The sequence below is a fragment of the Adiantum capillus-veneris genome, chromosome 10 (assembly GCF_014529385.1).
Source record: "Adiantum capillus-veneris isolate H3 chromosome 10, ASM1452938v2, whole genome shotgun sequence".
Classification (NCBI taxonomy): Eukaryota; Viridiplantae; Streptophyta; class Polypodiopsida; order Polypodiales; family Pteridaceae; genus Adiantum; species Adiantum capillus-veneris.
Genome location: NC_140940.1, coordinates 67,488,026 through 67,514,730, shown reverse-complemented (window position 1 = coordinate 67,514,730; position 26,705 = coordinate 67,488,026). Strand labels below are relative to the sequence as shown.

The window sequence follows — 26,705 nt, the reverse complement described above, 5'->3', positions numbered from 1 at the left end:
TGTTATGAATTTGTTGAGGAAGTGAAAACATATCACCTCTCATCCTTACTAGCGTTGAACAATAAGTGCTAATATGACCAAGTTCACGGCAATTATAACAAGTGGAGATAAACCTCCTCTGCAGCTAAAAACCGCCTTGTCCACGATGATCATTCGCATTAGGCTGAGCTTCACATTCCTGAGCCATTCCTCTACCACGTCCACCTCCTCTACGAACACTAAGTCGCAATTCTTGCATCATGGTCATTATGTCTTGCATATTTCGTTGTAACTGTTCGGTATTAGAAGCCCTTTGAATAGGTTGGCCTCCAGCTTCGCCTCCAGCTTCTGCCTGATTCTCCTCTGTTTGGCCACCATTATTTTGTACAGGAACCTCTTTTTCATATTCATTAAGTCTTTGAGCCTTCCATTCTTTCTCTCTGGCAATAGCGACTGCCTCCTCGAAGGTGATGGGTCTTTTTAGCTCGACTTTGAACTTGAGGCTTTCTTTTAGGTTTGCCACAAAACGGTCCTTCTTTAACATGGATGGAGGGATCTCATTTCCCAAAGCCCGAGCCCATTTATCCCATAAACGGGTCAACTGTATGACAAAATCATCAACACTTTGGTTAGTGTACCTCAAAATTTCATGCCAAACTTCATCAGGTACTTCGATGGATCTGTATTGTGCCAGGAAAGCTTGCTTCACATGATTGTAGTCCAAAACTACCCTTGGATTTTGTGCCTACATCAACTCCTCATAATTGTGTAACCAAACTTTTGCCTCATCCTGTAAACTATGTTGCTGGAGCCACAACAATATAGCTTGGTCTAGTATATTTTGCAATAAGCAATTGACTTCCAAATTTTCAATAAAAGTCTGTGCATTCTCTTATGCAATCCATGAAACTGTGGAAATTCGTCTGCCATGTTTGATTGCCACAAAAACACTTACATGTGACGTCGAAAAGTCAAGGGATGTCGATGGATCGCTCCAGTACCTAATCCACCTCACACTGGGTAACCCGGCCCCTAGTGCTTGGCTTCACAAAACCTCACGACCCTCCAAAGGCTACAATCCAATTAAACGACCGCCTCAAGTGCTGTCCACAATTTGTACATACATAGGCGGTTGTCCGTAAGGACCCACAGCCCTTTTACATTCACAGCCTGTAGAATAAACATATTTCATAGAAATGGGAGCATAAGAGCGCTTGCTCCTCGGTGGGGGCACTAATACGATGTTAGCGTGCAAACAAGACGCAAAATGAGAACCTCTATAGCCTTGCACACACCACACCGTTGGCAAGAAACACTGTTAAGCTGCAAAAAACACCTATGCCGAACACCTGTAAAGTCGGGCGGGAAACAGCTCTAACCCAAACCATGACTAAAATTGCTGAAAACCGAGACCATAAAGACGAAGCTTGTGTTGTGTAGACCTCCGTAGAGTATCCATAACCTTGATTCCGATAACAGATGAGAGAGTTACAAGATTTTGAAGATTGGAGTCTCTCAAAAAGCTCCCAAAAAACAAGTCTCTGTAAGCAAAAGGGGTGTGCAGAGAAATGTAGCTAAAATAACGGGGGAATTTTCTACTTTATTGGAGTGGATTTTTCTTCCTTATCTTAGCCGACATCCTTCTCTCTCATCTCCCCTTTTTATTGGCTCATTTTTACCATTTTTTGGACTTGGGGAGTCGGCAGTGTGGAGTGTCCAAAGGCCAAAAAAATAGTCCAGGTGCGTGTCCAACTGGTGAGAACCTAAAATGGGCGCCCCCTCTCTCCCCCAACACCCATGAGCCCCCATATCCAAGGAGTGAGAGCTCCAATTGCCCCTTTGATTCAACCTTAGGGGGTACCCACTCCCCCCTTTATACCCCCCATTTTCCACTTGCTCCTTCCCATGTGGAACTACTTCATTGCCACTTGGCACCATCCTCCCACCTCCCCACCAAAGCATAAAATTTTCTGTTTTGCTCCCCACACCGAGCAATCTTGGCGGAAGCGTGGCGGATGACTCCGAGCACCAAATGCGACGCCGTAAAGCACGGATCGGAGCTTATCACTTCGGTTATCTCTACAAATCCTCGACCACATCATTTCTAATTAAATCTATCAAATCGGCCCACTTGCCTTTCCTCGCATGCATCCGCAACCACTTTCTAAGTAAGGGACCGCCCACTTCAAATGCATGTAGCTCATGATGTATGAGTCCGATCCACAGGCTATCAAGCACGACTAAAAATGCTTATTGAAAACCACCTTTTGAAAGTTTGAGCAACCCGAAACTCAAGCAAATAACTTAGCAGGACCAAGCCTTTATACATAAATTTTAAAGGGGCACTCTTGAAGCTCAAAGCATTATTTATACCTATGTACTCGAGGCTAGTGTGCAAGATTTTTAGCATGGATTAGTGACTTTACCTTCATCCAAAAAATGCCCGATTCCATGTTTGAGCACTAGTGTCATCAGACACGTTTCTAGGAGCCACACACAAAGGATAGGATGGTGTCAAAGGTTCAGCCCACCAGATCCTTTCCATGCTATGTTGTCACTACCACTTCTTGAGGATCTCCTCTCTCTTATATCATTAGATCTTCTGTAGCTCCATAGCCCATCCCCCTAGTCAATCCAGACTCAAAAGCACTACAAGCTCTAGGACTACGCCTCGTAACAGAGGGTATGATGACGAACGTAGAGAGCTATATAGAAAACTTCGTGTACAATGTACACTGGTTGAGGTCACTGAGCGAGAGGCTTGCAGATAGATGAGGACCCTTACCCTGTCACAGAAACGAAAGCGAGCACATAAGAGTGTCGTTTCTGATTGCATAGTTTAAATTCGACAGGAATGAAAGGACCAGAAGATGAGCTACACCCTCCCCCCCCCCAACCCTCCCCTCCCCTCCCCTCCCCTCTCTCCCTCCCCATCTTCAGGAGATTTTTCTATTAACTCATCAAATGATTCTTACAAAGCACATGAACTAGAGAAACGTAGTCTATTCTCCGTCCCGAAACTATTCTGATGCGCAAAATGCATACTATTCCTTAGAGCCGTGGTTGTTCTTCCAGAATTCCAAAACAAGATCCTCCTTGCTCTGAGCTCGTTTGAGGCCTGAAAATTGTATGGACCGCCAATAAGAGCACTTGTTTGAGCGCGTTTACCAAGAGTGGGACACACACAAGCATCTGTTTGGTACCTTTAACCTTCATGTGCCTTCCTTAGCATTTATGTGTGTGGGAGCATGAGATTGAGAAAGAGAGGGCATGAGAGAGAGCTCTTCTTTGTTCGGTAGTCCTCTGAAAAATCTAAGAAAAATGCAGCACTAGAGATTCTTATAGCAAGCGAAGAGAGGTGATAGTGTAAAATATGGAAATCTGCCATTTCAATAGCTAGCGCTAGTTGCAGATTTAAGCATAGCAAAAACTTCGTGCTAGGTTTTGAGTATATAAGCTTATTTTAAAGTTTTATTAGCTTTGGCTAGTTTCACACTAGCTTGGCCAGTTATTTTAAAAGATGTTTAACCTTAGGCTTAAAAACCAATGCTAAGAGATGAGTTTCTGGCCAATCTGGAGTAAACTCTTCTTATCTAAGTACTTCTAATGAGTCATTTCAAACTTTGGTTGTGGCTCCCGATGATGTTTAATCTATTTGGGAAAAAAAATTTCTTTAGTTTCATGACTGTTCAGTAGGGGATTCGGCAATGTAATGTCGTAGAAGACTCATGTGAAAATCATTATGGATTTTCCAACTGCGTGGAAGATCCAGCCGAAATTTAACTTCATTAATCTGGCATATAAACTTAAACGGGCTATAACGTCTATTGGAAAGTTTTACAACTTTTCCTTTCTGCTTCGCCTATTTCTTGAGTCAAACTTTAGAAGAACAAATTGTCCTTCAACTAGTTTGAGTTCACGACGATGTTTATCTCCTTCTTTCTTATGTTTCTCTTGAGATCTTTGAAAGCGCGTTTTACCTAGGTGTGAGCGGTGTCAAGATCTCGCACAAATTTATCAGCTGCAAATATTTTATCCTTGGTAAGAAGGATTGAGGGAAGATATGGTTTTCCATAATTAACCTCAGAAGGAGCTTTCCCAGTTGAGGAATGCACAATGAGTTGAGGAATGCACAATGTTATCATAGGCGTGGAATAGGCCGAACAAATGCCATCGCTTGTAGCCCCCCCCCCCCCTCCCCCGCCCCCCGCTTTGTTTCTACTTGATAGGATTTACCAACGGCTTTGACCCGCTCTAGTAGGAGAACGATCTCTTTTTGCCTACATTTGCAGTAGCAGACACAGATGGGCTCTCGTGCTCCGCCTCAGAGGGACTTATATGAAGTCCCCTTGAGCCCACCATCCGACTTGCTTTGTTGCCAGCAGAGAAGCGAGCCTTGCAACAAAGGTGGAGCGCCTTCAAGCCACCTCTGTTATCTGTACGATCATTGGCAGTCGTCCTAGCAGAGGCGAGGTGCGCGATCTCCTACAGGCTCTCTTCTAACAAAGGTGGAAAAGATCATCGACATACAACTTCTCAGGTGAGGATACTACCAGATTTATTTTGAGACTCTCGAGATGGCTGCCAAGGTCATTTAGATGATCTCGTTGGCCAACCGAGCGGTTAGGGCTCATTTGCAATAGTGGCGCCATGGTTTGGACCCAACTTCAGATGTACTTGCCGAGGAAGCAGATCTGCCAAATTTGGTTTGCTTCCCAGCCTTAGGAGAGAGTACTTTATGATTCTTTCAAGAATTGGTTCTGAGATAGGGATAGTCTTGAAGTCTCTACGTGCGACAACTTCAGTTGCTGCCAAGGCTCCAGGTATACCCACAATACGCGTTCTGTTTGGGACACCCACACTCTCCCGAAGGTAGTCCTCTTACCTAGGGTGAGTGGCGGTTGGCTTTGCCAGAGGGTGGAGTATTCGGGACTCCCAAACCAGTGCTTCATTTGCAGACAGATGGGACATCTAGCGAAAGCCTTTCCTCGCAGGAGATCTCGACCTGTGTCGCATGCTCAACAGCGAGGGCACACAAGCTGGTACCTCTTCAGAGACCATTGACCAGCCACCTGATGGCTGGAAACAAGTGCACAATTATTGTCAACACGGATGGGCTCGTCTCAGTGCCTCTCTTGGTGGCCGACCTTCGGCAGCCCAACAGGAGTGGGTTCCTACAGGGAACCGTTTCGACCGTTTATAGCAGGATTTCCTTGAGAAGCCTCCTTTCACCTCAGCTTCACCTCCCCCCATGGCAGCCCGCTCCCCCCCCCGTTTCCCACCTTCTCTGCTCCGCCTCCGCCTCCACCTCTCCCTCCCCCTCTCTCTACTCCAGCCCCACCTCCTGCCCCCATCATCTCCCCCGCTTGAGCCTCGAGTATTGTCTCCTGACCCTTCTCGCACTCCTCCTCTGACACAGGGAACTGGACGCTCCATCCACAGTCCGCCGACGCTCTCTTGGTAGTACCTTCGCTACGAGCCGAACAGCTCGAGAGGGACCACCCTACCTGAGGGCACCACCTTTGTTACATGTCTTTCCTTTTGCGTTAGTCCCTCGTGGATTGACCAGTTTTGATATTCGCTAATGGTGGTATTTCTTCGACTACAGCTTTATCCGATTTCTCGATGACCTATCTTCTGACCTCGAGGTAGCTTGTTTCTGAGTACACGTTCTTTTTCTAGCTGCCAGAGATACTACTAAAGGCTTTGGTTACAGCGGTTGGATTCTCCTTCCCGTTGCATGGCAGAGATCAAACAGAGTGGACTCTACACACAGTCCTAGATTGGCTTTAAGTCCAGGCTTTAGAGTTCTCGCACCACACCAAGGACCTGGGTGTGACTAACTTAATCCAGACACTTTGGCTGCTAGCCAAGTTCAGTGTGACGCCACCTGATGTAGCTAGATGTAAATACATTGTGGTGTACTTCTTTGCAGAAACTCAGAGTACTCCTTGCTATTTATTTATACATGAGGATTCTTGGACAAAGGATGTAGCCCTACGGACCGAATTCTCTGCTTGGGTTTGGGTTGGATAGTCACTACAGACACGCCTATCTCGGGGTCTCTCAAATGCGGATTACTCTCCATCCAAGCCGGCCTCGAAGATTGCGAGGTTGGCTGTTGTAGTAGCATCGGTCTTCTCTCATTGATTCCATGAGGATTGCCTCATGGAATGTGCAAGGTTTAGGGAGACCCAAGTTTTTGGGTCAGAGGGATTTTCTGCAATAGGAGCTTTTGAGATGTCTTGTGGGTGGCATGATTGACATACTTATGCTATAGGGATATCACCTTTGTGAGAGCCGTACTCGGCGTTTTGGTAAGATCTTGCGTAGTCTCATAGGTCAGATCTTGCGTGGTCTCTATGAGACCTTTTGGTTAGTTGCTTTCAGGCCTAGAGGCATTCAAGGTGGTGTATGTATGACTATTGCAGACTCATGGAAGCCCGGGCATTGTGGGCAGAGGTATTATTGTGCCAGTCAAGGCCCAACGGATCACTATGTAGGTTCAAGGTAGCCTTATTGGGTTCTTGAACATCTATGCGCCCAACCATGGGAGTGAACAAGTTGAGTTTTGGGCACATATTGTGGATTCCCTGCCCTCATGCAGAGAAATGGTGTGTTGGGAAGACTTCAACATGCTGGAGGACCCCTCAGATAGGATTAGAGGCAGCCATGCTACAGCTCACGGGGCAGCTTGGGAGCGTCTATGTATGACCTTGAGGATTTCAGATGTATGGCAGCATGCAGGTCTTATATGCCCCTCAGATAGCCTCTCTTTCTCTCGACTGCCCGCTGCAGAGTAGGGGACGTGAATCTATCTAGAATAGATTGCTTCTACGCTAGTGATCACATTTGTGACATGGGGGGATCAATATGCATTGGACCAGATCAAGCAGGAGCTAGAAGAGCTCAAGGCTCAGCAAGAGTCTAAGGTTGTGGTCTCGTGTAGCTCATGTTGCTCTCTAGGGAATCCTCTACATGAATGCCCCCTTCGAGATTATTGCCACCTTTGTGAAAAATATGGACATGAAGACCAGAATTGCTACTACCTAAAGGGATTGCGGAAACTACAACAGAGCGTTCAACAAGGGTTAGCACCTGCACCTAACATGGTTTCCCCATATGGTCATCCAAACTACATGCCACCCTTGCTGAATACACCCTATGCAAAATATACAGAGAAATTTTCTATCTCAGAGCTTTTATCATGCTAATGCTACCTCTGTCCCTCAGACCTTCTACACCTCAGCCTCCACCTCCATGCCGCCAGAACAAAGACCACCTCATCCCCCGAATTGCTCATCCAATCGGCCCATTTTGTGCTACATAGGTGAGGAATATGGGCATTACCAAAACAAAGATCCTCTGCCAAAAGGGCGTCCTCCTTGCCGACATTGCCTTGAGGCTCAGGATAACTACAGTAAGGACTGTCCAAAAGAATGCGCATCTACATCTTTGAGCCCAAGTCATAGCCAACCTGAATTCACCTTTCTCAAACTCAATCTGATAGCAGTAAGCACCATCCCTCAACCGTCACCTTCTACTCTTGTGGTGGCCCCTCATGACAAATTCCAGCAGGTAGAGGATCCCACTAGTGTCCTCACTCGGGCCTAGAGGGCAGCCCTTGGTCTTAGCCTTCCAGCAACTTCCACTCTTCCACCAACTATCTCATCAATGAATACCCCGCTTCCAGCAATCGACAAGTCATCCCCTAGTGCCAAGAGAGGATCTTCCTCTCTGCTCTCCGATATTTATGGGGCTTTCTTGTAAGCAATAGTTGACCTACAACAAATCAAGGTACCAGAGAAAACACTAGTAGGAAAAGAAAAGCTTACAGTAGAGACTATCTTGAAGAACACCTTCCAACAGGTGTCGCTCTATGACATGCTTCGGCTAGATGCGGGTTTTTGAAGTGAACCCCTTGCCGTTTTTCAATCACTTCACCCCTGAGCAGGTCCTAGTGGCAGACGCCTCTCGGTGCAACCATCAATCCTATATGATATCCTACCCGTTGCTTCCCTCAGTGATTATAGAAGCCCTTGTCTCACTGTGTCCATCTTGGGACGGCAATTCTCAGGAGTGATAGTGGATGGGGGATCTGGCATCAACATGATGCCCGAGTTCACCATGTTGGCATTAGGTCTACAGCCTACCCGATCCGCCCCCTTCACAATTACTTTAACCAGAGGACAGTCTACCCACTGGGCATAGTGGACAAGGTGCCTCTGCAGGTACAAGACTTCACCTTTAGCTTGGATTTTGTTGTGGTTCATCCTCCCCAAGTTGAGGGAGGGTTTCCTTTGCTCATCGGTCGACCATGGCTTCGGCACACTAAGCGCTACATGATTGGGGCAATGACACCATGTGGATACATACTCCTGGCTCCCCAATGAAGCCCATCCACCTTGAAGGAGGGATAGATCGAGTGGTGCAACATAGTTCTTTGTCAGTGGAGTCAACCCCGAAGAAGACTTACTGGAGTGGTTGGAAGGTACCAAGTCTATGTCTGGTTATGAGGTCTCCATTGAATCTTTACCTGAGAATAACCCATCTTCCAATATCCTTACAATAGCTGGCCGTAGAGTGCCACCTAGCTAGGATACAGGTATGTCTGACTATCCAACCAAGTCAAAGCTCACCTTTGTGTTCGATGAACTACACTTCGACGAGCTTCCACAAGTATGGCTACAAGAAGCATATGCAGATTTCTATATCAATAAAACACCAGCTCCAGCTCATGATGTCTCTATGCTCCAAAAGGCGTAACCTATTCACTTGCAGAAACATCTTCAGAAATACCCTCTCAACACCCAGTTCAAGAAATCAAATTCGGTGACTCTGACAATCCCCAACCTGTTCTTTCAGCTGCATGGTTGTGGGACCAACCGGTGCTGCTACATCAAGTTTTTGCAACAACCAAGAAAATAGCTAGCGGACAGTCGTATTTTTTGTGTCCTATGTCCTAGAAGATAAGATTAGCCTCTTCCAAATCGACAAAAGAGTCATGCACTGATAATTTTGAAAGAGATTTCTTTGTAAAACTTTTGGTCAGCCTAGTGATGGTACAACTCGCAAATTCTCCTGTATGGATTCTGCATGGGAGTTGTTTTGCAAGGGTCACAGAGGGCCTGCTTCTTTCAAATCCTACAAACAAGTCACCTTAAGCTTCATCCACCAGATGTCTCTAAATTTTTAAAAGCACTCAAGGTTCTAGAAACACCTAAAATGGTTGAATATCTTCTGTCTACACTGTCCCCACTCTCTCTTCCCTCACCCCTACCCCCTACCCTCGCCCCTACCCAACCCCCTTGCCGCTATCCTCTCCCCTCTCGCCTCTAACGCCCCCCCCCCCCCCCCCCCCCCCCCCCCCCTCTTTGTGTACTTTTTGTACTTGTACTTCAGACATTGTATTAGATTCACCACTTTGTATCTGATGGTCTCATAGATCATTTTGGCCTTTTGAAGACGTTAATATATCATTTCATTTCATTTCTCTCTCTCTCTCTCTCTCTCTCTCTCTCCTCGGCCCTACCTTTTCTACTCCCCCTCGCGCCTACCCACCCCTACCCTCTCTCCCCTCACCCCTACCACCCAATGCACAGCTCTCACTCATATCTAGCCCTAGCTCCTACCTACCCTCTTCTTACCCCTACCCTACTGGCTTAACGTGGCGAAGAGAGAATTAAAGCTGTAGAGAGATTACAGTTAATGGGTGCATCTTGCTTAACATGCTTTGCTCCGCATTTGTGGTAGAATCCTTTCTCAACTCACTTAGTACCTGCAATCCCCTTTCACAGTTCAGTGGTTTCTCTCACCAAGACGGTAAGTGGTCTTGTGGCGGGCAACCTATAGCAGGGCTACAATGCCACTTGCACAGGACAGGCAGTTAGTTACAATTGGTCTCGAGTTCACACTAGACGGACTCTTGCCTGGGCACTGACACGTACGAGTGATATGGGTGGTGGTCTAGTAGACACCGTGGCCTGATCACCACCACCAAAGTTTGGAGATAGATGTAGCTGGATTGGTATATTTTGCTAGTTGTTGATGGCTCTTTATGATTGTATACATGTGTGATTGGTTCTAGTCGTCGTATGCTTCATCTTATTTCTTTGGTCTAGTGTCTTGAGTCTTGTGTCTTATGTCCAGCATTGCACATTCGCACTCTTTCTGCACATTGGAGCCTCGACACCCCCATTGACATGTGAGTCTTGGGCTTGGAGCTGAGTGTGCTGCTAGCCTGAGTCTGTATTGGTTCCATGAGTTAGTCGAGTTCCATGGTGTTCTGAGTCTATTGTTGTGTCTGTAAGTTTCTCATTCCGTTGTTGTGTTGTGTTTTCTTTCTGTTGGAGTGAGATTTCACACATATTGCAATGAGGAGCACCCACACTAGAGAGCACAACGCACTTTTCCTGCAACATATATATATATGTATATGTATGTCTGTGTGTGTGTGTGTGTGTGTGTTGTGTGTGTGTGTCTTATATTTTTCTAGTTGTTGATGGCTCTTTATGATTGTATACATGTGTGATTGGTTCTAGTCGTCGTATGCTTCATCTTATTTCTTTGGTCTAGTGTCTTGAGTCTTGTGTCTTATGTCCAGCACCGCACATTCACACTCTTCCTGCACATTGGAGCCTCAACACCCCCATTGACCTATGAGTCTTGGGCTTGGAGCTGAGTGTGCTGCTAGCCTGAGTCTGTATTGGTTCCATGAGTTCCATGGTGTTCTGAGTCTATTGTTGTGTCTGTAAGTTTCTCATTCCGTTGTTGTGTTGTGTTTTCTTTCTGTTGGAGTGAGGTTTCACACATATTGAAATGAGGAGCACCCACACTAGAGAGCACAACGCACTTTTCCTGCAAAACACACACACACACACACACAGACACACACAACACATATATAGTGGTATCAATAATGCCCTTCTTCTTTTTGTTGTTGAAAGACTTTTTCCTTGTGGTGGTAGGCATTGGTTTGTCAAAGGGGTAAGTTAAAGGCAGAACTGGTTTTGTAGGAAAAACCTTAGAGTAGAAGAATGAGAGTAGCCACATTGAAGAATGAGAGGCAAAGAAATCATCCAAATTGTAAAATTAAAGGAAGAATGTGTCCCACTTGTATAGGCTTGGGTCATTTCCAAAGTAATGAACTACAAGCTTTTTGTTTACTCGATCTTTTTGAGAGATTAGAAAGAACATAACACGTCAAATTTGTCAGAATAAGAACAAGAACGCCAAGAATTTTTGCAAGCTCAAGCCGATTGTTTCTCTCAGGGTTTTCCTAGAGAGCTATTTCCTAAGAGACCTGAAGATTATACAATTGATTTGATACTTGGCAATACACCACTGAACCGGCCACCTTAGAGAGTGAGCAAAGCCTAGAATGAGGAAATAATGAACCAAGCAAAATAACTTCTTGAAAAGGGTCTAATTCAACCAAGTACATCGCCATTTTGCTCACTAGGGCTACAGAGTGAGCAAAGCCGAGAATGAGGAAATGATGGACCAAGTAAAAGAACTTCTCGAAAAGAGTATAATTCAACCAAGTATATCGCCTTTTTCTTCAACAGTGCTAGTTTTGAAGAAAGATAGATCTTGGAGAATGTGCATTGATTATAGATCTCTCAATAAATTCACCACGAAAATAGGTTTTCATTACCTAGGATCGATGATATACTTGATAGACTACAAGGTCCGTCATGTTTCAACCAAATCAACCTGAAAGGTGGCTATCATTAGATTAGGATCACTCATGGAGATGTTTACAAGACTACGTTTAGGACATCCTTTGGATAGTATGAGGATTTGGTGATGCCTTTTGAGTTTTTCCTACCAGAGATACACTTTTTGGGACACATTGTCTTTGCAAAGGGTGTACAAATGGACCCGGCTAAGGTAGAAACCATTCGGAATCGGCCAGAACTAAAGAATGTGCATGAAGTTCAAAGCTTTTTGGGTTTGTGCTTGTATTACAGGTGGTTCATTAGAAAGTTTGGGAAGAGGCTTTATTGAGCACTTTTTGTGTTTTTTGTGTTGTCTCGATCACTAGTCTGCTTGTTGGTCTACTATCTAAGTTCTGTTCTTTTACACATTTGAGTTATTCAATTGTACTACGCACCATTGGAACTTGATTGAGACTCTGAGCATACTACTCTGAGGCTACCCACTTCACGTACATAGCACCAGAACAAATTTCTCTGCTGCTGGGTGCTTGTTAGATGGGCCATATCTTTGAGCGGGAAAGTCTGCCTACTTTGTCTCATTTCCAGTGTTCTCTTTCAGTTCTTGTTTGCTGTTTTCTGTCAATTTTGGTATTGTTTCACTGTTTTACCACGGTGTCAGGCGACTTGCCGGTTTCAAATCTCATAAAATTCACTTTCAATCTAGTAGCTAATCCAAACAATTCAAAAGCAGATATTATCATTTTTTAACGTCAGATTGATGTCTACAAGGCATGAAAACATCCACATAAGCTTGCTCTATAAAGTGTATACTAGGAGGTAAAAGCAAATCATGCAATTGACTAATAGTAGTCAAATGCTTCCAAAAAGGGAAACAAAGGATGTGTGGCATTAGCATAGAGGAGAGAACTCAAAAGACATCATTGTCTAGCCAAACGACCAAAAATTCATGCATTAGTAAGCTTTACATCAACGATACCAGCAAAGCATTGTTTAGCATTTTAGTTGTCAAGACCGAGACAAGTTATTGTTTGAGCAATAAAATCCCATTTGAGTATATCAAAATCTTTCTCAATATCCTCTTGCATAATCAACACTACTTGATTTTCTATTAAGCATATTCCACACCTATAAAGGTATTGGAAAATTATTTATAATTTTCCTTCGTGGAATAACCCCATATTGTGCTTCTTGAGAACCAGAAAGTAGACACACCTTCATACAATTAACCAACATCTTAGAAGACTATTTATGGTGCATGAGAGTATTGAGTCTCCAATTGGAAAAGTACTCACAGAAAGACTGCTTGGGTGAAAACAAGCCCCTCTTTATGACAATGAGGAAGGGATTGCTTATGACATGCCTGATTCATTATCAACAACAATGGCTGCTTGAGTGGTCCCAAAATTGAACGAATATTTTAACTATAAGACCATCCTATTTGGGATAATTCTAGGGATTGAACCTGATAGAATTCACTTTAATGCAGTTTCTGTAAAATCCTTTTTCAAAGCCAAGGCATCTGCTGAAGACAAGATGGGTGTGACATAAGATAACAAACTTTATCGAGCATGTAAGACAGCATGAGATGGAGGTGGAGCAGCACACACGCACACACACATATTTGTGCACATGCACACACACACACACACACACACACACATTTGTGCACATGCACACATATAGCTCCATATGCTGCTGGTACACAAACATGTGCCTGTAACACAACTTGAGGCACATGTGGAGGCTGCATTAATCAATGCCTTAAATATGTTGACTTACAGCAGGCATATCGTTGATCTAAAGTTATGATTACCTTCAAAGTTTTCATTTCTCTCTTGTTTTACCAATATTGACATTCTGAATTTTTCCTGCCATTAGATACAAGTGGTGATCATGGGAAACATATTTTGGACAGAGCTAAGGATTCATCGCAAATATGATCTCAAAGGTTCTTTGCAAGGACGCTCATCTAAGAATATTGAATTGGATGAGACAACCATACTGAAAGACCAGGATTTGGACTTTGATTTCCTCCTTGAACCGACCTGGCGGCTAGCTTTTTTTGAGTATGTCAGAGAATATGATTTTTTTTTGGCTTATCTTTAAATTATTCAATACTTACACATCAAACTATGTAGCCTCTCCTTCCAAAATTCCATCGATCAGTTTTGCAACAACAACCTGTTTCTCTAATGATCTACTCAACATCAATTCTCTTTGAGAAACTCCCCCTCCTCACAACCATCTTCCCCCCACTCAACCCAAAAAAATAAACTAAAAAATAAAGAAATTCTTATTGCCTTCTTCATCTCCCTATATTTTCTTGCACAAATTTTGCATCCAATAGACTTTTTAGCATCGCATCTTGTGGCGTGGTACCAAAGTGTCAAAAAAATCCCCATGTGTTCTTCGTCTCCCTCCTTTCCCTTCCATCAATTTTGCATCCAATACCATTTTAACATTGCATCTTGTGGTATCCTACCAAAGTGTAATGTCAATCTCACTTCCCTCATCTGTAAATGTAATTTTTATTATATGAATTATTGGGACCATCAGCATTTTGCCCAGCAAAATGATCTGTAGTCAAATAATTGGTCTGCAGAGCTCAGCCACCATTCTGTTTGGTCAGGTTAAGCAAGTTTTCCTCTTAGACGAGGCTTGTTCTTCTGTAAAGATATTCATCCAAAGAAATTGATGACTTTAAAACTCCTATCAGGTTTCTTTTATTTTACGGTTGGATAAAAGATACTATTAGACCACATCCACATCATTTTGGGACTCTTCAATTGCAGTGCACCACCTTCATCAGGGTATGACATAAAGTATCCCACAAACCTCCAACTCAGGTTTAGCTGATGACTGTATGACCTTCACTTTATTGTCAAAAAAAAAAGGTGATAGTGAAACTGACCATTCTTCTGTTTCAGAGACTGGACATTGTCTTGGGAGACGGGCATTCAAACCTGGTTTATATGCACAAAACTCTGTCCGGGATAGATGCACAACAGAATACAGAACTAAGGGTTCAAGCTACTGTGATAATAGGTTATCCTCATATACAGGCTACCCAATGACAGAGATTTCCAAGTCTGTTATGATGGGAACAAAAGCCTCACACTTGGGCACAACAATGTAGCAGGACTTTGCCAAGGTTCCTACTACTTTCTTTAGACGGTCCAGTGAGGAAAATTGGAAGAAATTTTTCTAGAGGGTTCCTTTCACATGCACTTAGGGTTTGGAGTGACCCTTTAGCTGGCTTTTTCAGGGATTGGGTCAGTTTGGTCTTACAGTAGAAGATATGTAAGCTCTATATTTTAGCTCGTAATGGGTATAATGAATGGATGAAATAAGGAGTCCAGAAAGTTGCACACTATATAGACTAGTTGATTATGAATGTTCACAGGTGGATAGGAGTTCAAGGCCAAGCTCAATTCAAACAATTGTAACAGGCTACCAGTGTGTCTTCAGCATTTCATCCGTTGGTTTGCTGCCAGCTTTCAGGAAATTGCCATCCATTGGCTTTGGGACTCCATTCTTCTCTGCTGATATATATCCGTAGTTGGTTTGGATCATATTGTCAACTTCTTTGTATGGTTGTGAGTTCTTGAGTCTAGTATCTTGAGTTCACGCACAACACGTCTTCACCATCCCTGCACAGTTGAGCCTCGTCACCCCCATTGTACCCATGAGTTCTGGGCTGGAGCTGACCTCAACTGAAGTCTCACTCTGTGGAAGGTCAAGCCGAGGAGCTGCTGGGTTTAAACTCTCTGTATTGGTCTGTTGGTTTTGACTGGGTTGGGCTGCTTCAGCTTGGTACAATGTAGTTTCTCCTTGACCTGGTTAGTTCTAGACCTATTGGTCTAGTAGTCTCTCGTCCTGGTGTAGTAGTCTCTCGGCCTGGTCTAGTCCTCTCTCGTCGAGGTCTAGCTAAGTGGTCCAGTCACTCGCCTTGGTTTAGTGGCGTCTAAACCAGTGTTCAAAAAGTTACAGGTCTTCGTGCCCAAAGCTTGGGTGGGCTTCTGGTTACTGCATGACACATACAAGGCAGTCAAAAGAGCGACAAACCCCACTACTAAGTCCTCTAAAGTACTACCACAGGAAGTGTCAACCCTTTGTGCCGAGCAGAAGTCTACCAGCCCCATTACCCCTACCTTCCCCCACAACTACCTCCATTCCCTCAACTAGTTCTTCACCTCCTATGTACCCTTCCCCTATAAATTTCTCGCCCATAATGTTACATCGAGCTCTTGAGCAACACACGCCTGCACAAACAGCTATGGAGGAGCTCACTAGCGTTTTGGCTAAGGTGAATATCAAGTTTCCGAATTTGTAGCGTGGATAATGTGTTGTGCTCTCTACAGTGTGGGTGCCCCTCAGTGCAATGTGCGTGACAATCTCACTCAAACAAATGGAAACTCTCTCAAACAGAATGAAACACAGAAACAATGGATAACAACAGAGACACAACAGTGGACCAGAACATGTGGACTCGACTAGCTCAAAGAACCATGTACAGACTCTGGCGTGGCAGCACACTCAGCTCCAGCCCAGGACTCACAGGTACAAATGGGGTGTCGAGGCTCAGATGTGCAGGGATGGTGAAGTAGTGCTCTGTGTAAGACTCACTACCTAGACGATGACCCGACCATCTATAAAAGATAATGATAATGACCCAACGGCTACTACTCATAGATACAATCATAAAGAGCCACCAACGGCTCATAAATGTCAGCCAGCTAAGTGTGACCTGGCCACATGTCCACTAGGCCACCATCCGTATCCCTGCCACGTGTCACTGCCTAGAGTGTCCGTCCAGTGTGAACAGACCAAACCAACTGTACTAACTCTAACTGTGTCCTGTGAAAGTGACACTGTAGCCTGCTATAGGTTGCCCACCACAAGACTGGTCACCGTCTCGGTGAGCCAAAACTGAATGAAACTGCAAAAGTAACTATATGTACAATGAAAGGTGGGGCAAGAGCACAGTCCTGTCACCCAAGGGAAAGTGTCGTCACCATTGCTGCTCCAGAAGTATCCGGATCGGGAGGAGCCATCAGATCGATTGTATAACTATGCGGTTGCTGTACTGTGCTCTGCATAACCTAGCTTCCTGTGGTTGTAGCAGCCATCTGCTGCACAGCGGATGGAAGCACCTGCCCTGAAGTGAACTCTGGACGCCTAGTAACACAACCATGGCGGTGTGCACGAGCAACACCGTCACAGCAAGGAACACTCTAGCTCTGCATGTATGGCATCTGGACCTGAGACCCCTGCTGAGTAAAGTAGTGGTACTGGGGCTGTGGGTAGTGTCCCATGAACTGCTGAGAGGGCTGAGAGGGACCTGCTAGCGTTGCAAATCCTGCTGGATTCTGGACCTGTATCCTTGGACCAGTCCATCCATATCCTACAGGAGCCTGGGTAGGCGTGTTCCCATACATAAGCATTTCTTGAAATCCCTGCACCTGTGCTTTTAGGTCATCAATAATCTTTGACTTTATCTTCAATGCTTGCTGTAGTACAAAAATCGTTGCATCTCGATCTGCGATGGCACTCTCGGCAACTCGCAAAGATCCCTCCATAGCTGCGTATGTGGCGAAGTGATGCTGGTGCGTTGCAGCTAGCTGCTCTGCGCCTAGCTCGATGGTCGCAATAGCAGCTCTGGAGTCCTGAAGTAACTTCTTTGAAAGCTGAAACAGAGAAGTGGAGTCGGTCCTACCTGAAAATCCCTCAGCTGCATGTGATGATGGAGGGCGCACCTGTGGCACAGCCGGCGACTAGAAGTAGGTACAATTGGTATAGTAGGTGCCTCGGAGATTGTTGTTGTAGGTGGAGCGAGAGATATGTTGACCGGCGTATGAGTGAAGATGGGAGAAAAAGGAAGAGGATCCTGTATGGGTGAAATGACCATCCTCTCCTAAGGAGCGGTAGTAGACACTGGTGTCGGCACAGCAGAACCAGGGGTAGAAGTAGACGTGTGACGCTGAAGATGTACCCTAGTCTGCTGGCTCTGAGAAACTAGCAAGGAGAGTAGAGACTTCACTGTATCCTTCACTACTTTCGCCTTGATCTTCTTTTTCTTGGTGACCGTGGGGTCAACCTGCATGCTCACGGTTTTCCTTTTCCCTTTCGAGGTTCCCTGCTCCTCATCCACTTCATTTGGGTTAATAGGTATGTTTATTACCCATGCCAAGAGAGGTGCCGCAAAACATTTAAAACTTAACTGTACATACTGCACTTGGGCCCGAAATCTTTTAGCCCTAGACTGCAAAGAGCTGAAGAGAATCTGGTGGAATCCACAAGGGATAGTGTGGAATAAACAGTATAGCCCGTCGCAGTGGGAGAATGTAGTGAGAAGATTAGTTTTTTCCTTGTCTTCTTTGGCATCTCGAGCCAGAAAGTAATACCTGAAGATTGCAAGAAGCCGTCTGTTTCGCTCATAATTTGGGTGATCCGAACTCAATAGCTCTTGACATGCTTGAATAGTCACATCCTTGGATAGCAAAGAGAAAGTGCGACTAGTAGACTTCACAGCTGGAAAGTTGGTCATACCCATGGCATGGCCAAGCCTTGTAGCTATTAGCTTGTGGCCCCGGACCTTTTGAAAGTCTTTGAACAGGTGTTGTATCAGCTCTGCTGGAACTGTATGAGGTAAATCTGCATCAGCCAGCCGAAAAATTTGGGCACCCCGCTCGCTACTGCTGGTTGCCCCCCCCCCCCTTGCTGTGCCATTGCTACCCTCCCCCCCCCCCCCCCCCCCCCCCCCCTCCTCCCCACCCGCTGCCCCTACACTGTCCCCCCACCCCCTTCAGCCCCTGCGCGTTGCCCCTCAGCCCACCCGCTGCCCCCCCCTATCTGCGCGCTGCCCCAAAGGCTGCCCGCAGCCCGCTGCCCTCCTCTCGCTTTGCCTTCCCCACTCCATCCCCCCGCTCGCTGCTGCTTGTGCACCCGCACATTGCACGGCTGCCCTCTTCGTCCTCGCCGTCCCCCCATCCCCCCCCCCCCTATCCTCTTCGCTTCCGAAGGCCCTCTGCACCTGGCTCGACAGCATTTTCTCTTCGGAAAAAGTGCCTGGCTGACTTGTTTGCAGGTTTTTTCTTCACCGCCCGCTTCTTCGACTCAGCAGTAGACACAGATAGAGGCTCCAGCTTCACCACAGAGTGACTCGCCTGAAGCCCCCTCGCCCGACCTCGCTGAGCCCACCATTCGACTTGCTCTTTCGCCGACAGAGCAAGCGAGCCTTGCCGCAGAGGTAGAACGCTTGCAGGCGACTTCTGTCATCTGCAAGGTTCTCGGCACTCGTCCTAGCAGAGGAGAGCTGCGAGACCTTCTCGAGGCCCGCCTCCTCGCAGAGGTGGGCAATTTCTTGGATGTCCAGATTCTCGGACGGGGGTACTACCAGATTGAGTTCGAGACTTCCGAGATGGCCTCCAAGGTCATAGCTATGAGTCCATTGGCCATCCGAGCATCACGTGCCCACTTTCGACAGTGGCGACATGGTTTTGACCCGACTTCGGATGTGCTAGTAGAGGAGGCGGACATCCCCATCTCAGTCTGCTTTCCGGGTTTACGGAGGGAGAACCTTCCACTTCTCTCCGCCATCGGGACTGTCTTGGAGACACCTCGTACGGCAGCATCAGTAGTTGCCAAGGCGGCTGACATTCCTTCAGTTCGAGTTTTGGTCAGAGATACCCACACGCTCCCGAAGGTCATCCTTCTACCTCGGGTGAGTGGGGGTTGGTTTAGACAGTGTGGAGTACTCGGGTCTCCCGAACCAGTGCTTCATTTGCACACAGATGGGCCACCTAGCGAAGGCCTGTCCACGGAAGAGACCACGACCCGCTCCTCAGCCTCAGCCTCAGCCTCAGCCTCAGCCCGAGCCTGCCAAGGCTAGCCACAGCCAGCAACACAGCGCACAGATTCAGCGCCACCCTCCGAGCTTGGGGCTCCAGCGGAGGAGGGGTGGCAGCAGGCCTGTGGCCGTCGACGCCAGGGGCCACAGCGACAGCCTGACACTCAGAGTGGCCCTCACGTGCCTACTCAGCAGCAGTGGGTTCCCACGGGAAACCGCTTTGGTCCTCTTGAGCAGGAGGAGCCCCCTACGCCAGCCTCCACCTCCGCTTCACCCTCGTCAGCCGCTTCGCCTTCCGATCTCCCCTCATCCCCTCCCCTGCCCTCTGCTCCAGTCCACTCCCCACCTCGCCCCCCCCCATGTCTCTGTCGCCCCACCCCGTTTCTCTTCTCCCCCGCCCCCCCCCAGCCCCTTCTCTCCCTCCTCTTGCTTCAGTACCACAGTCGGCTCAGGAGACTCGTCCCTCGCCGGCGGCTAGGAGATCTCTTGGCAGCGCCTTTGCCACGAGTCGCCTAGTGAGAGAGGGTCAGCCCTTCATGCGGCCCTCTCTGCAGATTCAGACATCTTCTCTTGCAGCTATCCCTCGTGGTTTGATGAGCATTGACCTCCGACGCCGCTGGGATTTCTTCGATTACGGGTTCACTCGCTTTCTCGGCGATTCCGCAGCAGACCACGAGGCAGCCTGCTTCAGAGTCCATGCTTTGTTCCTCGCCGCTAGGGGGACAGAGGCCTTGGACTCAGCAGTTGGTTTCTCCTTCCCCCTCTGTGGTAGGACTGAGAGAGAGTGGTCCCTCGACTCAGTGGTGGGATGGTTGCATACACAGGTTCTTGAGTTCTCTCACCACATGGAAGAACTTGGCGTTACAGACTTGCTGCAGACTTTGTGGCCACTGGCCAAGTTTGCGGTGACACCCCCAGACTCAGCAGGATGTAGACACATTGTGGTGTACTTTTTTGCTGATACGCAGTGTTTGCCTTGCTATGTATACATCCATGAGGACTCCTGGACAGAGGAGGTTGCTTTACGCACGGCTCGCTCTGCTTTGGCTTGGACCAGGCACTCACTACAGTCTCGCCTATCTAGAGGACGCTCGGATGCGGATTACTCCCCATCCAAGCCAGCCTCGAAGATAGCTCGTCTTGCTGCTGCGGCAACATCTGCTCTCTCTTGCTCCCCATGAGGATCGTCTCCTGGAACGTGTAGGGACTAGGTGGGCCCCAGTTTCAGCGATAGCGGGGCCGATTGCGTCAGGAGCAACACCGTTGCCTTGTGGGAGGAGAGATTGATCTCCTTATGCTTCAGGAGCACCATTTGTCTGAGAGCCGCATTCGGCGATGTGGTCAGATTTTGCGTGGACGCTATGATACCTTTTGGTCAGCTGCTTTTGGACCTGGAGGCATCCAGGGAGGGGTATGTATGACTATTGCGGACTCATTGCAGCTGGCCATTGTGGGCAGAGCGATTATTGTGCCAGGCAGGGCTCAGTGGATTACTATGCAGGTTCAGGGTGGCCATGTGGGTTTCCTGAACATCTATGCGCCCAATGTGGCGAGTGCTCGTGCAGAGTTTTGGTCACAGATTGTTGAGTCTTTGCCACAGGTTGACCAGTGGTGTGTAGGAGGGGACTTCAACATGTTGGAGGACCCTTCTGACAGGATCGGAGGCAGCCATGCTACTGTGCATGGAGTCGAGTTAGCAGCTTGGGAGAGGTTGTGTATGACTTTGAGGGTCTCGGATACATGGCAGCATTCTGGCTTTGTGAGGCCTCTAGAGAGTCTTGCCTTCTCTATATCAGACCGCAGAGTGGGAGGAGTGAATCTATCGCGCATAGATCGCTTCTACACTAGTGACCACTTCAGTGACTTGGGGGGATCAGTGGGCATCCTGGCAGGGACATCCTTCTCGGACCATGCACCAGTGATCCTCACAGTGGCAGACAGGCAGAGGAGTAGGAGCTCGATGCTTCGCATCCCAGAGCGGGTCTTGTTGGACTCAGCACTCAGAGAGAGGGTCGAGGCTCTATGGACAGAGGGCATGGACAGCCAGGCTCCACCTGCAGACAGAGTGGCCTCAGGCCTAGCTCGGCTTAGCCACTTCTTTCTCCAGGAGTCTCTGGCTCGACAGGCTACAGCGAGAGAGGAGGAGTAGCGTCTCAGACAAGGCATTGCTTCACTACAGAGGATGCAGGAGCAGCATCCAGACAGTCCATGGTTGGAGGAGTAGTTACAGCAGGCTCGATAGAAGCTTGCTTGCACAGAGGAGAGGCGCCATGAGTTTGCCTTTCACCGACAGGCATCTCAGTGGACTCAGGGGTGGGTGACAGAGTGACAGGTGCTTTTTTTGAGACAGTGGGACCTCGTCACTCGCATGCCAAGGTCAATCAGTTGAGGAGACCAGATGGGTCAGTTGTTTGTGAGCCAGAGGATATGCGTGCAGTTGCTACTGACTTTTACCGTGAGCTATTGTTGGCTGAGCCCGAGTCAGAGAGACAGGATGCATGCAGGGAGCAGGTTTGGGCACAGATGCCTTGTCTTGTGACTGAGGAGATGCGCCAGAGGCTAGAGATACCTCTTCAGCTTGAGGAGCTGCACACGGCTCTTAGGGCCCTCCCTCGTGGTAGCTGTCCAGGTGAGGATGGGCTGACTCCCAGCTTCTTCTTGGAGTACTGGGACATGCTTGGCCCAGATCTTTGTAGTACCTTTCAGTACATTCTGCACACAGGAGTGATGCCGGATAGCATGAGTGAGGGCCTGATTTACCTCATTCCAAAGGAGGGTGGCTCCTTGTATGAGATTCGACAGTGGCACCCCATCACCATTCTCAACTCAGCCTACAAAATTCTTGCCAAGGCTCTGAGTTTGAGGATTCAGCCACTTTTGGAGAGCCTTATACATGGGACTCAGACAGGTTTTGTCAAGGAACGCAGTATCCTTGACAACATCTTCACTTTTTGGGAGGCTTCTGCCCTTGCACGGCTCCGTGGGGAGGACCTTGTGATTCTTCTTCTCGATTTTGAGAAGGCATACGACAGAGTTGAATGGGACTTTCTAGAGGGCACGCTACGCAGGATGGGCTTCTCAGATGCTTGGATCAGAGGGGTGTCAGCTTTGTACAGACAGGCTCACAGTCAGGTGCTGTTGGCAGGAGGTAGAGGTGAGCGCTTCATGCTCACACGTTCGGTCAGACAGGGCTGTCCTCTTGCCCCTTTTCTCTTTCTGTTCTATGCGGCGGCGATGAGCAGATTTTTAGTGTCACAGCAGGTTGGTTTGAGAGGCTTAGCACTCCCTATACGGGGAGATGAGCTTCTGGACGTTGAGTTTACCGAAGACTCAGCCTTGTACTTAGAGGGCCAGGAGGCCAATCTACACAGATGTGAGCAGGCTTTGGAGACCTTCTGCTGTGCATCGGGCGCATTGATCAACTGGAGAAAGACAGTGGCTTTCTCGGTTGGCAGTGCTCCTGTGCCAGATTGGATGCCAGGAGAGGGTTTCAGGTGGATTCCTCCAGGGACTGCAGTTCGGTACTTGGGTTGTCAGGTTGGTCTGGACTTGTCCCCCGAGCAGCAGATTGCTCCTCTTCTCTTGTCCATCAGGAGAAAGCTATTACATTGGAGCTCAGCACGACTTTCGCTGGCTAGAAGAGTAGTAGTTGCCAACCAGGTGTTGTTGGCGACTATGTGGTACATCACTTCTTGCTGGATCTTCTCGAGTTCTTGTATCAGCCAAGTAGAGAGGCTGATCACGAACTTCTTTTGGTCAGGTCGCGATACTCAGATTGCCCGAGCCAAGGTGGCTTGGTCGGTCATCACACTTGTTATCAGGGAGGGCTTGGGATCATTGATCCTGCACAGCAGAGCAGAGCCCTTCTTGGGAAGTTTGTCGTCAGCCCTGGAAGGAATTCTTGTTGCAGAGGCTTCGTGCCAGGGTGCCTCAGTCAGGAGGTCCTTGGCAACCTTCAACCAGATGGATCTTTTCAGAGCTGCACCGAGTTGGTTTGAGCAGGAGACTGGAGGACAGATTCGCTGTGAGTTTGCTTCGATCTTGGGAGCTCTTACGGCGTGGCCTAGAGTAGAGACAGCCGACGTGCACGGAGGAGCGCCTACGGCAGCCCCTCGTCTGGAACCCCATGGTTAGCACTCAGAGAGGCCACTTGGTTGGGAGTCGGCCTCATGTTTCTTGGGGTCCCATGGCGGCAGGTCCAGTGCGTTCTCTAGGTTGCTGGCTAGAGTTCACAGGTTTGTCAGAGGAGGTGCAGGCTGTCCAGCTGCAGGGCATGAGAGGGGTGCAGAGCATGTGTCAGGACATCTCAGAGTCAGTTCCAGCTGAGTGGCTCACGCCTCTCGAGCCAGTAGCACCCCGGTGGATGGGAGCCTTCACACAACTGAAGGTTCTCATTTCAGTTAGGGCCTCCTCAGCGACTGTCCCAGCCCTGTTCTTCGAGCTTCAGAGTGGGGGACGATTACAGCGAGTTGCAGTAGAGGCCTCGCAGGTAGCAGAGTGCTGTTTCCAGAGGATCCGAGTTGTGGGCATCTGTGGGAGGACTTGCGTCATAGACCCTGAGCCAGCAGCTCTTGAGACTCGACACTGGAGGCTATGGGTTTGGGAGTGCTGTCCACTGGCACGAGTATAGTGGGATCCTGGTGAGTGGGCTATGGAGAGACTTCTTCTCTTCTGCCGACCGCCCAGGAGTCCCCTTCTTTCAGTACACTGTTCAGCTTGGACGTCATTTACTTGCAGCACAGAGAGAGGCCCGCCCCGCTGCAGCACGTCATTGGCAAGAGGAGGGCCTCACAGTCGAGTTCTTGGCAGCTTTTTGGCAGAGGCTGTGGGACTCCAGACAGCCGAGGCGCGTCACCTTGTTCCAGTGGCTGGTTGCACACAGAGCCACAGAAGTAGGGAGCTGGCTGGTGCATAGTGGTCTGTCGGCCGCATGTGCAGCCTGTGACTAGTTGGTGGAGAGTCAGCGTCACTGTCTTTGGGACTGTCCCTCGGCCCAGCAGGTGTGGCTACGTGTTCTTCAGCTGATGCCTGCCCTCTCCACGGCTCAACAGTACACTTGGGGGCAGCGGCTTGGTCCACCCTCACGGGCCCAGCACTCCAGTTTGAGCTATCTTCCACCGGCAGGATGATAGTGATATAGGGGGGGTGACCTACACTCCAGCCTGCTACAGAGATTACTCCACAGGAGTGGTGCAGTGAGAGAGAGGAGTGTTGGGAGCTCATCAGCGGCCTAGCTCTCTGGTGCATCTGGCGGGCCCGCTGTTTCCGCATCTTTGAGGCTCATCCTCTGCCACCAGCAGAGACTGTTCGTGACTTTTGGCTACAGCTGATCCATACTCTCAGAGGACAGCTTGAGGGACTACAGGGCAGCTCCGACGGCATGCGGGAGCGCCGCGAGGCTTTTCTTCGACTCTGGCGCCGTGGGCCTTTCTACACCATAGTCCAGGGGGTGCTCAGATGGCACTACTATCCACCTGTGTGGCTCTTCCCTCCTCCCATCTCTTGATTTAGCCTCATTGTATATATGTTGTTTTCTCATTGGGAGAGTCTCCCCATCATGCTTGTTGTAGCCCTCTCTTGTAGAGGTGGATGTAGCCCTATGGGCAGTTTTCATGAACTAATAGAAGGATCTTTTTCTCGGAAAAAAAAAAAATCTGCATCAGCCAATGCGGTGAGGCCTAGAGTCCGTAGCTGAGCAGTCGAAAGCACCTCACTGAGAGATGGTCGAGGATGCTGCATATGAAAATTTAATGAGAAGGTTGTGCGATTTTTTGAAGAAGCAGGCCTCTTGATTTCATGAGTGATGATTGGCTGTTTTTCTTTTTTCTGAGCCACTTTTGAATGTTCCTCTTGATCACTGGAAGCACCTGACTCGGAATTTACATCTGAATCATCAGATGCTGCTGACTCTACTTTGTAGCTCTCATCACTTGGGTCACTGGGGGTAAAGTCATCTATGCCATGGCTGCTGCTTGCAGATACTTCCTCTGCTTTGCTCTCTGATTCTGCAACCAGAGCTTTCCTCTTCTTCAACTCTACCTTTTTCTTGCTACTTCCTTCTAGCTGTTTCTCCTGTTGCTTGCTACCTCCTGCCATGGTGAGGTCGGGTGGATGACAAACAGTGAGCAGTTGAGTAGACCTGTTGATGAAAAGCACCTCGATCAGACAGACGCAGACCAAGGCGGAGTATAGAACCGATTTGGATTTGGCTAGGCAGCCTTTGGACAGAAGGGGACCTGGTGCGATTTATGGTGGGGCTGGGCGAGAGGTTACGACTGAGGATTGGGTATAGGGGCGAATCAAGAGGTAATAGGCGAAGAGGTTAGGGCTGAGGCGAGTAAGTTAGGTAGGGGCGAAATTAATAAGAAAGGGCGATTTTTTTTTTTTTTTGGGGCTGCGGCGACTGCAGAGGAACTGGGTAGGGGCGAAATAAAATAGTGCAGGGGCGAGAGTGGGTGGGTAGAGGGTAGGGGCGAGAGGGGGTGCTGAGAGGGTGGGGGCGAGGGGGGAGAGTGGGAGGGTAGGGGTGAGAGGGGGTGCTGAGAGGGTAGGAGCGAGGGTTAGAGGGTAGGGGCGAGAGTGGGAGGGTAGAGGGTAGGGGCGATTGGTAGAGGGTAGGCGAGAGGGTTAGAGGGTAGGGGCGAGAGGGGGTGCTGAGAGGGTAGGGGCGAGAGGGTGAGAGGGTAGGGGCGAGGGTAGAGGGTAGGGGCAGTGCTGAGAGGGTAGGGGCGAGAGGGTGAGAGGGTAGGGGCGAGGGTAGAGGGTAGGGGCAGGGGTAGAGGGTAGGCGAGAGGGTTAGAGGGTAGGGGCGAGAGTGGGAGGGTAGAGGGTAGGGGCGAGGGCTAGAGGGTAGGCGAGAGGGTTAGAGGGTAGGGGCGAGAGGGGGTGCAACTGGGTAGGGAAAATTGAATAGGGGCGAATTATGAAGGATAGGCGAATTTTACAAGGGGCTGAGGCGAATCCAATATAGGCAGGGGCGAATCCAGGCAGAGGAGGGCGAATTTCACAGTCCCAAATTCTTGCAGCCGGCAGCTATGAAAAAGGGACGAATTGGGAGGGAAGGGGATATTGCAGCCAGCAGCTATGAAAAGGGACAAATTGGGAGGGAAGGGAGCCGAATTTGGAGAGAGCAGAGGAGGGCGGATTTAAGAGATAGGGGAGGGAGACTAATTGGACAAATGGGATGATTGGCAGCC

General features: G+C 48.4%; 1 protein-coding gene across 7 annotated transcripts in view; it reads left to right on the top strand.

Annotated features, from left to right (window-relative positions):
• The window catches only part of LOC147448991 (phosphatidylinositol 4-phosphate 5-kinase 9-like), a 210,822-nt gene that overhangs the window by 131,895 nt on the left and 52,222 nt on the right, over positions 1–26,705 (top strand). For all 7 annotated transcript variants that reach the window (XR_015189390.1, XR_015189389.1, XM_086521375.1 and 4 more), the window contains one exon: positions 13,539–13,726. Coding sequence is in view for 5 of the 7 variants with exons in the window: in XM_086521375.1 (XP_086377501.1) it covers positions 13,539–13,726 (188 nt within the window). In the remaining 2 variants the exon portion in view is untranslated. The remainder of the gene's footprint in view (positions 1–13,538; positions 13,727–26,705) is intronic.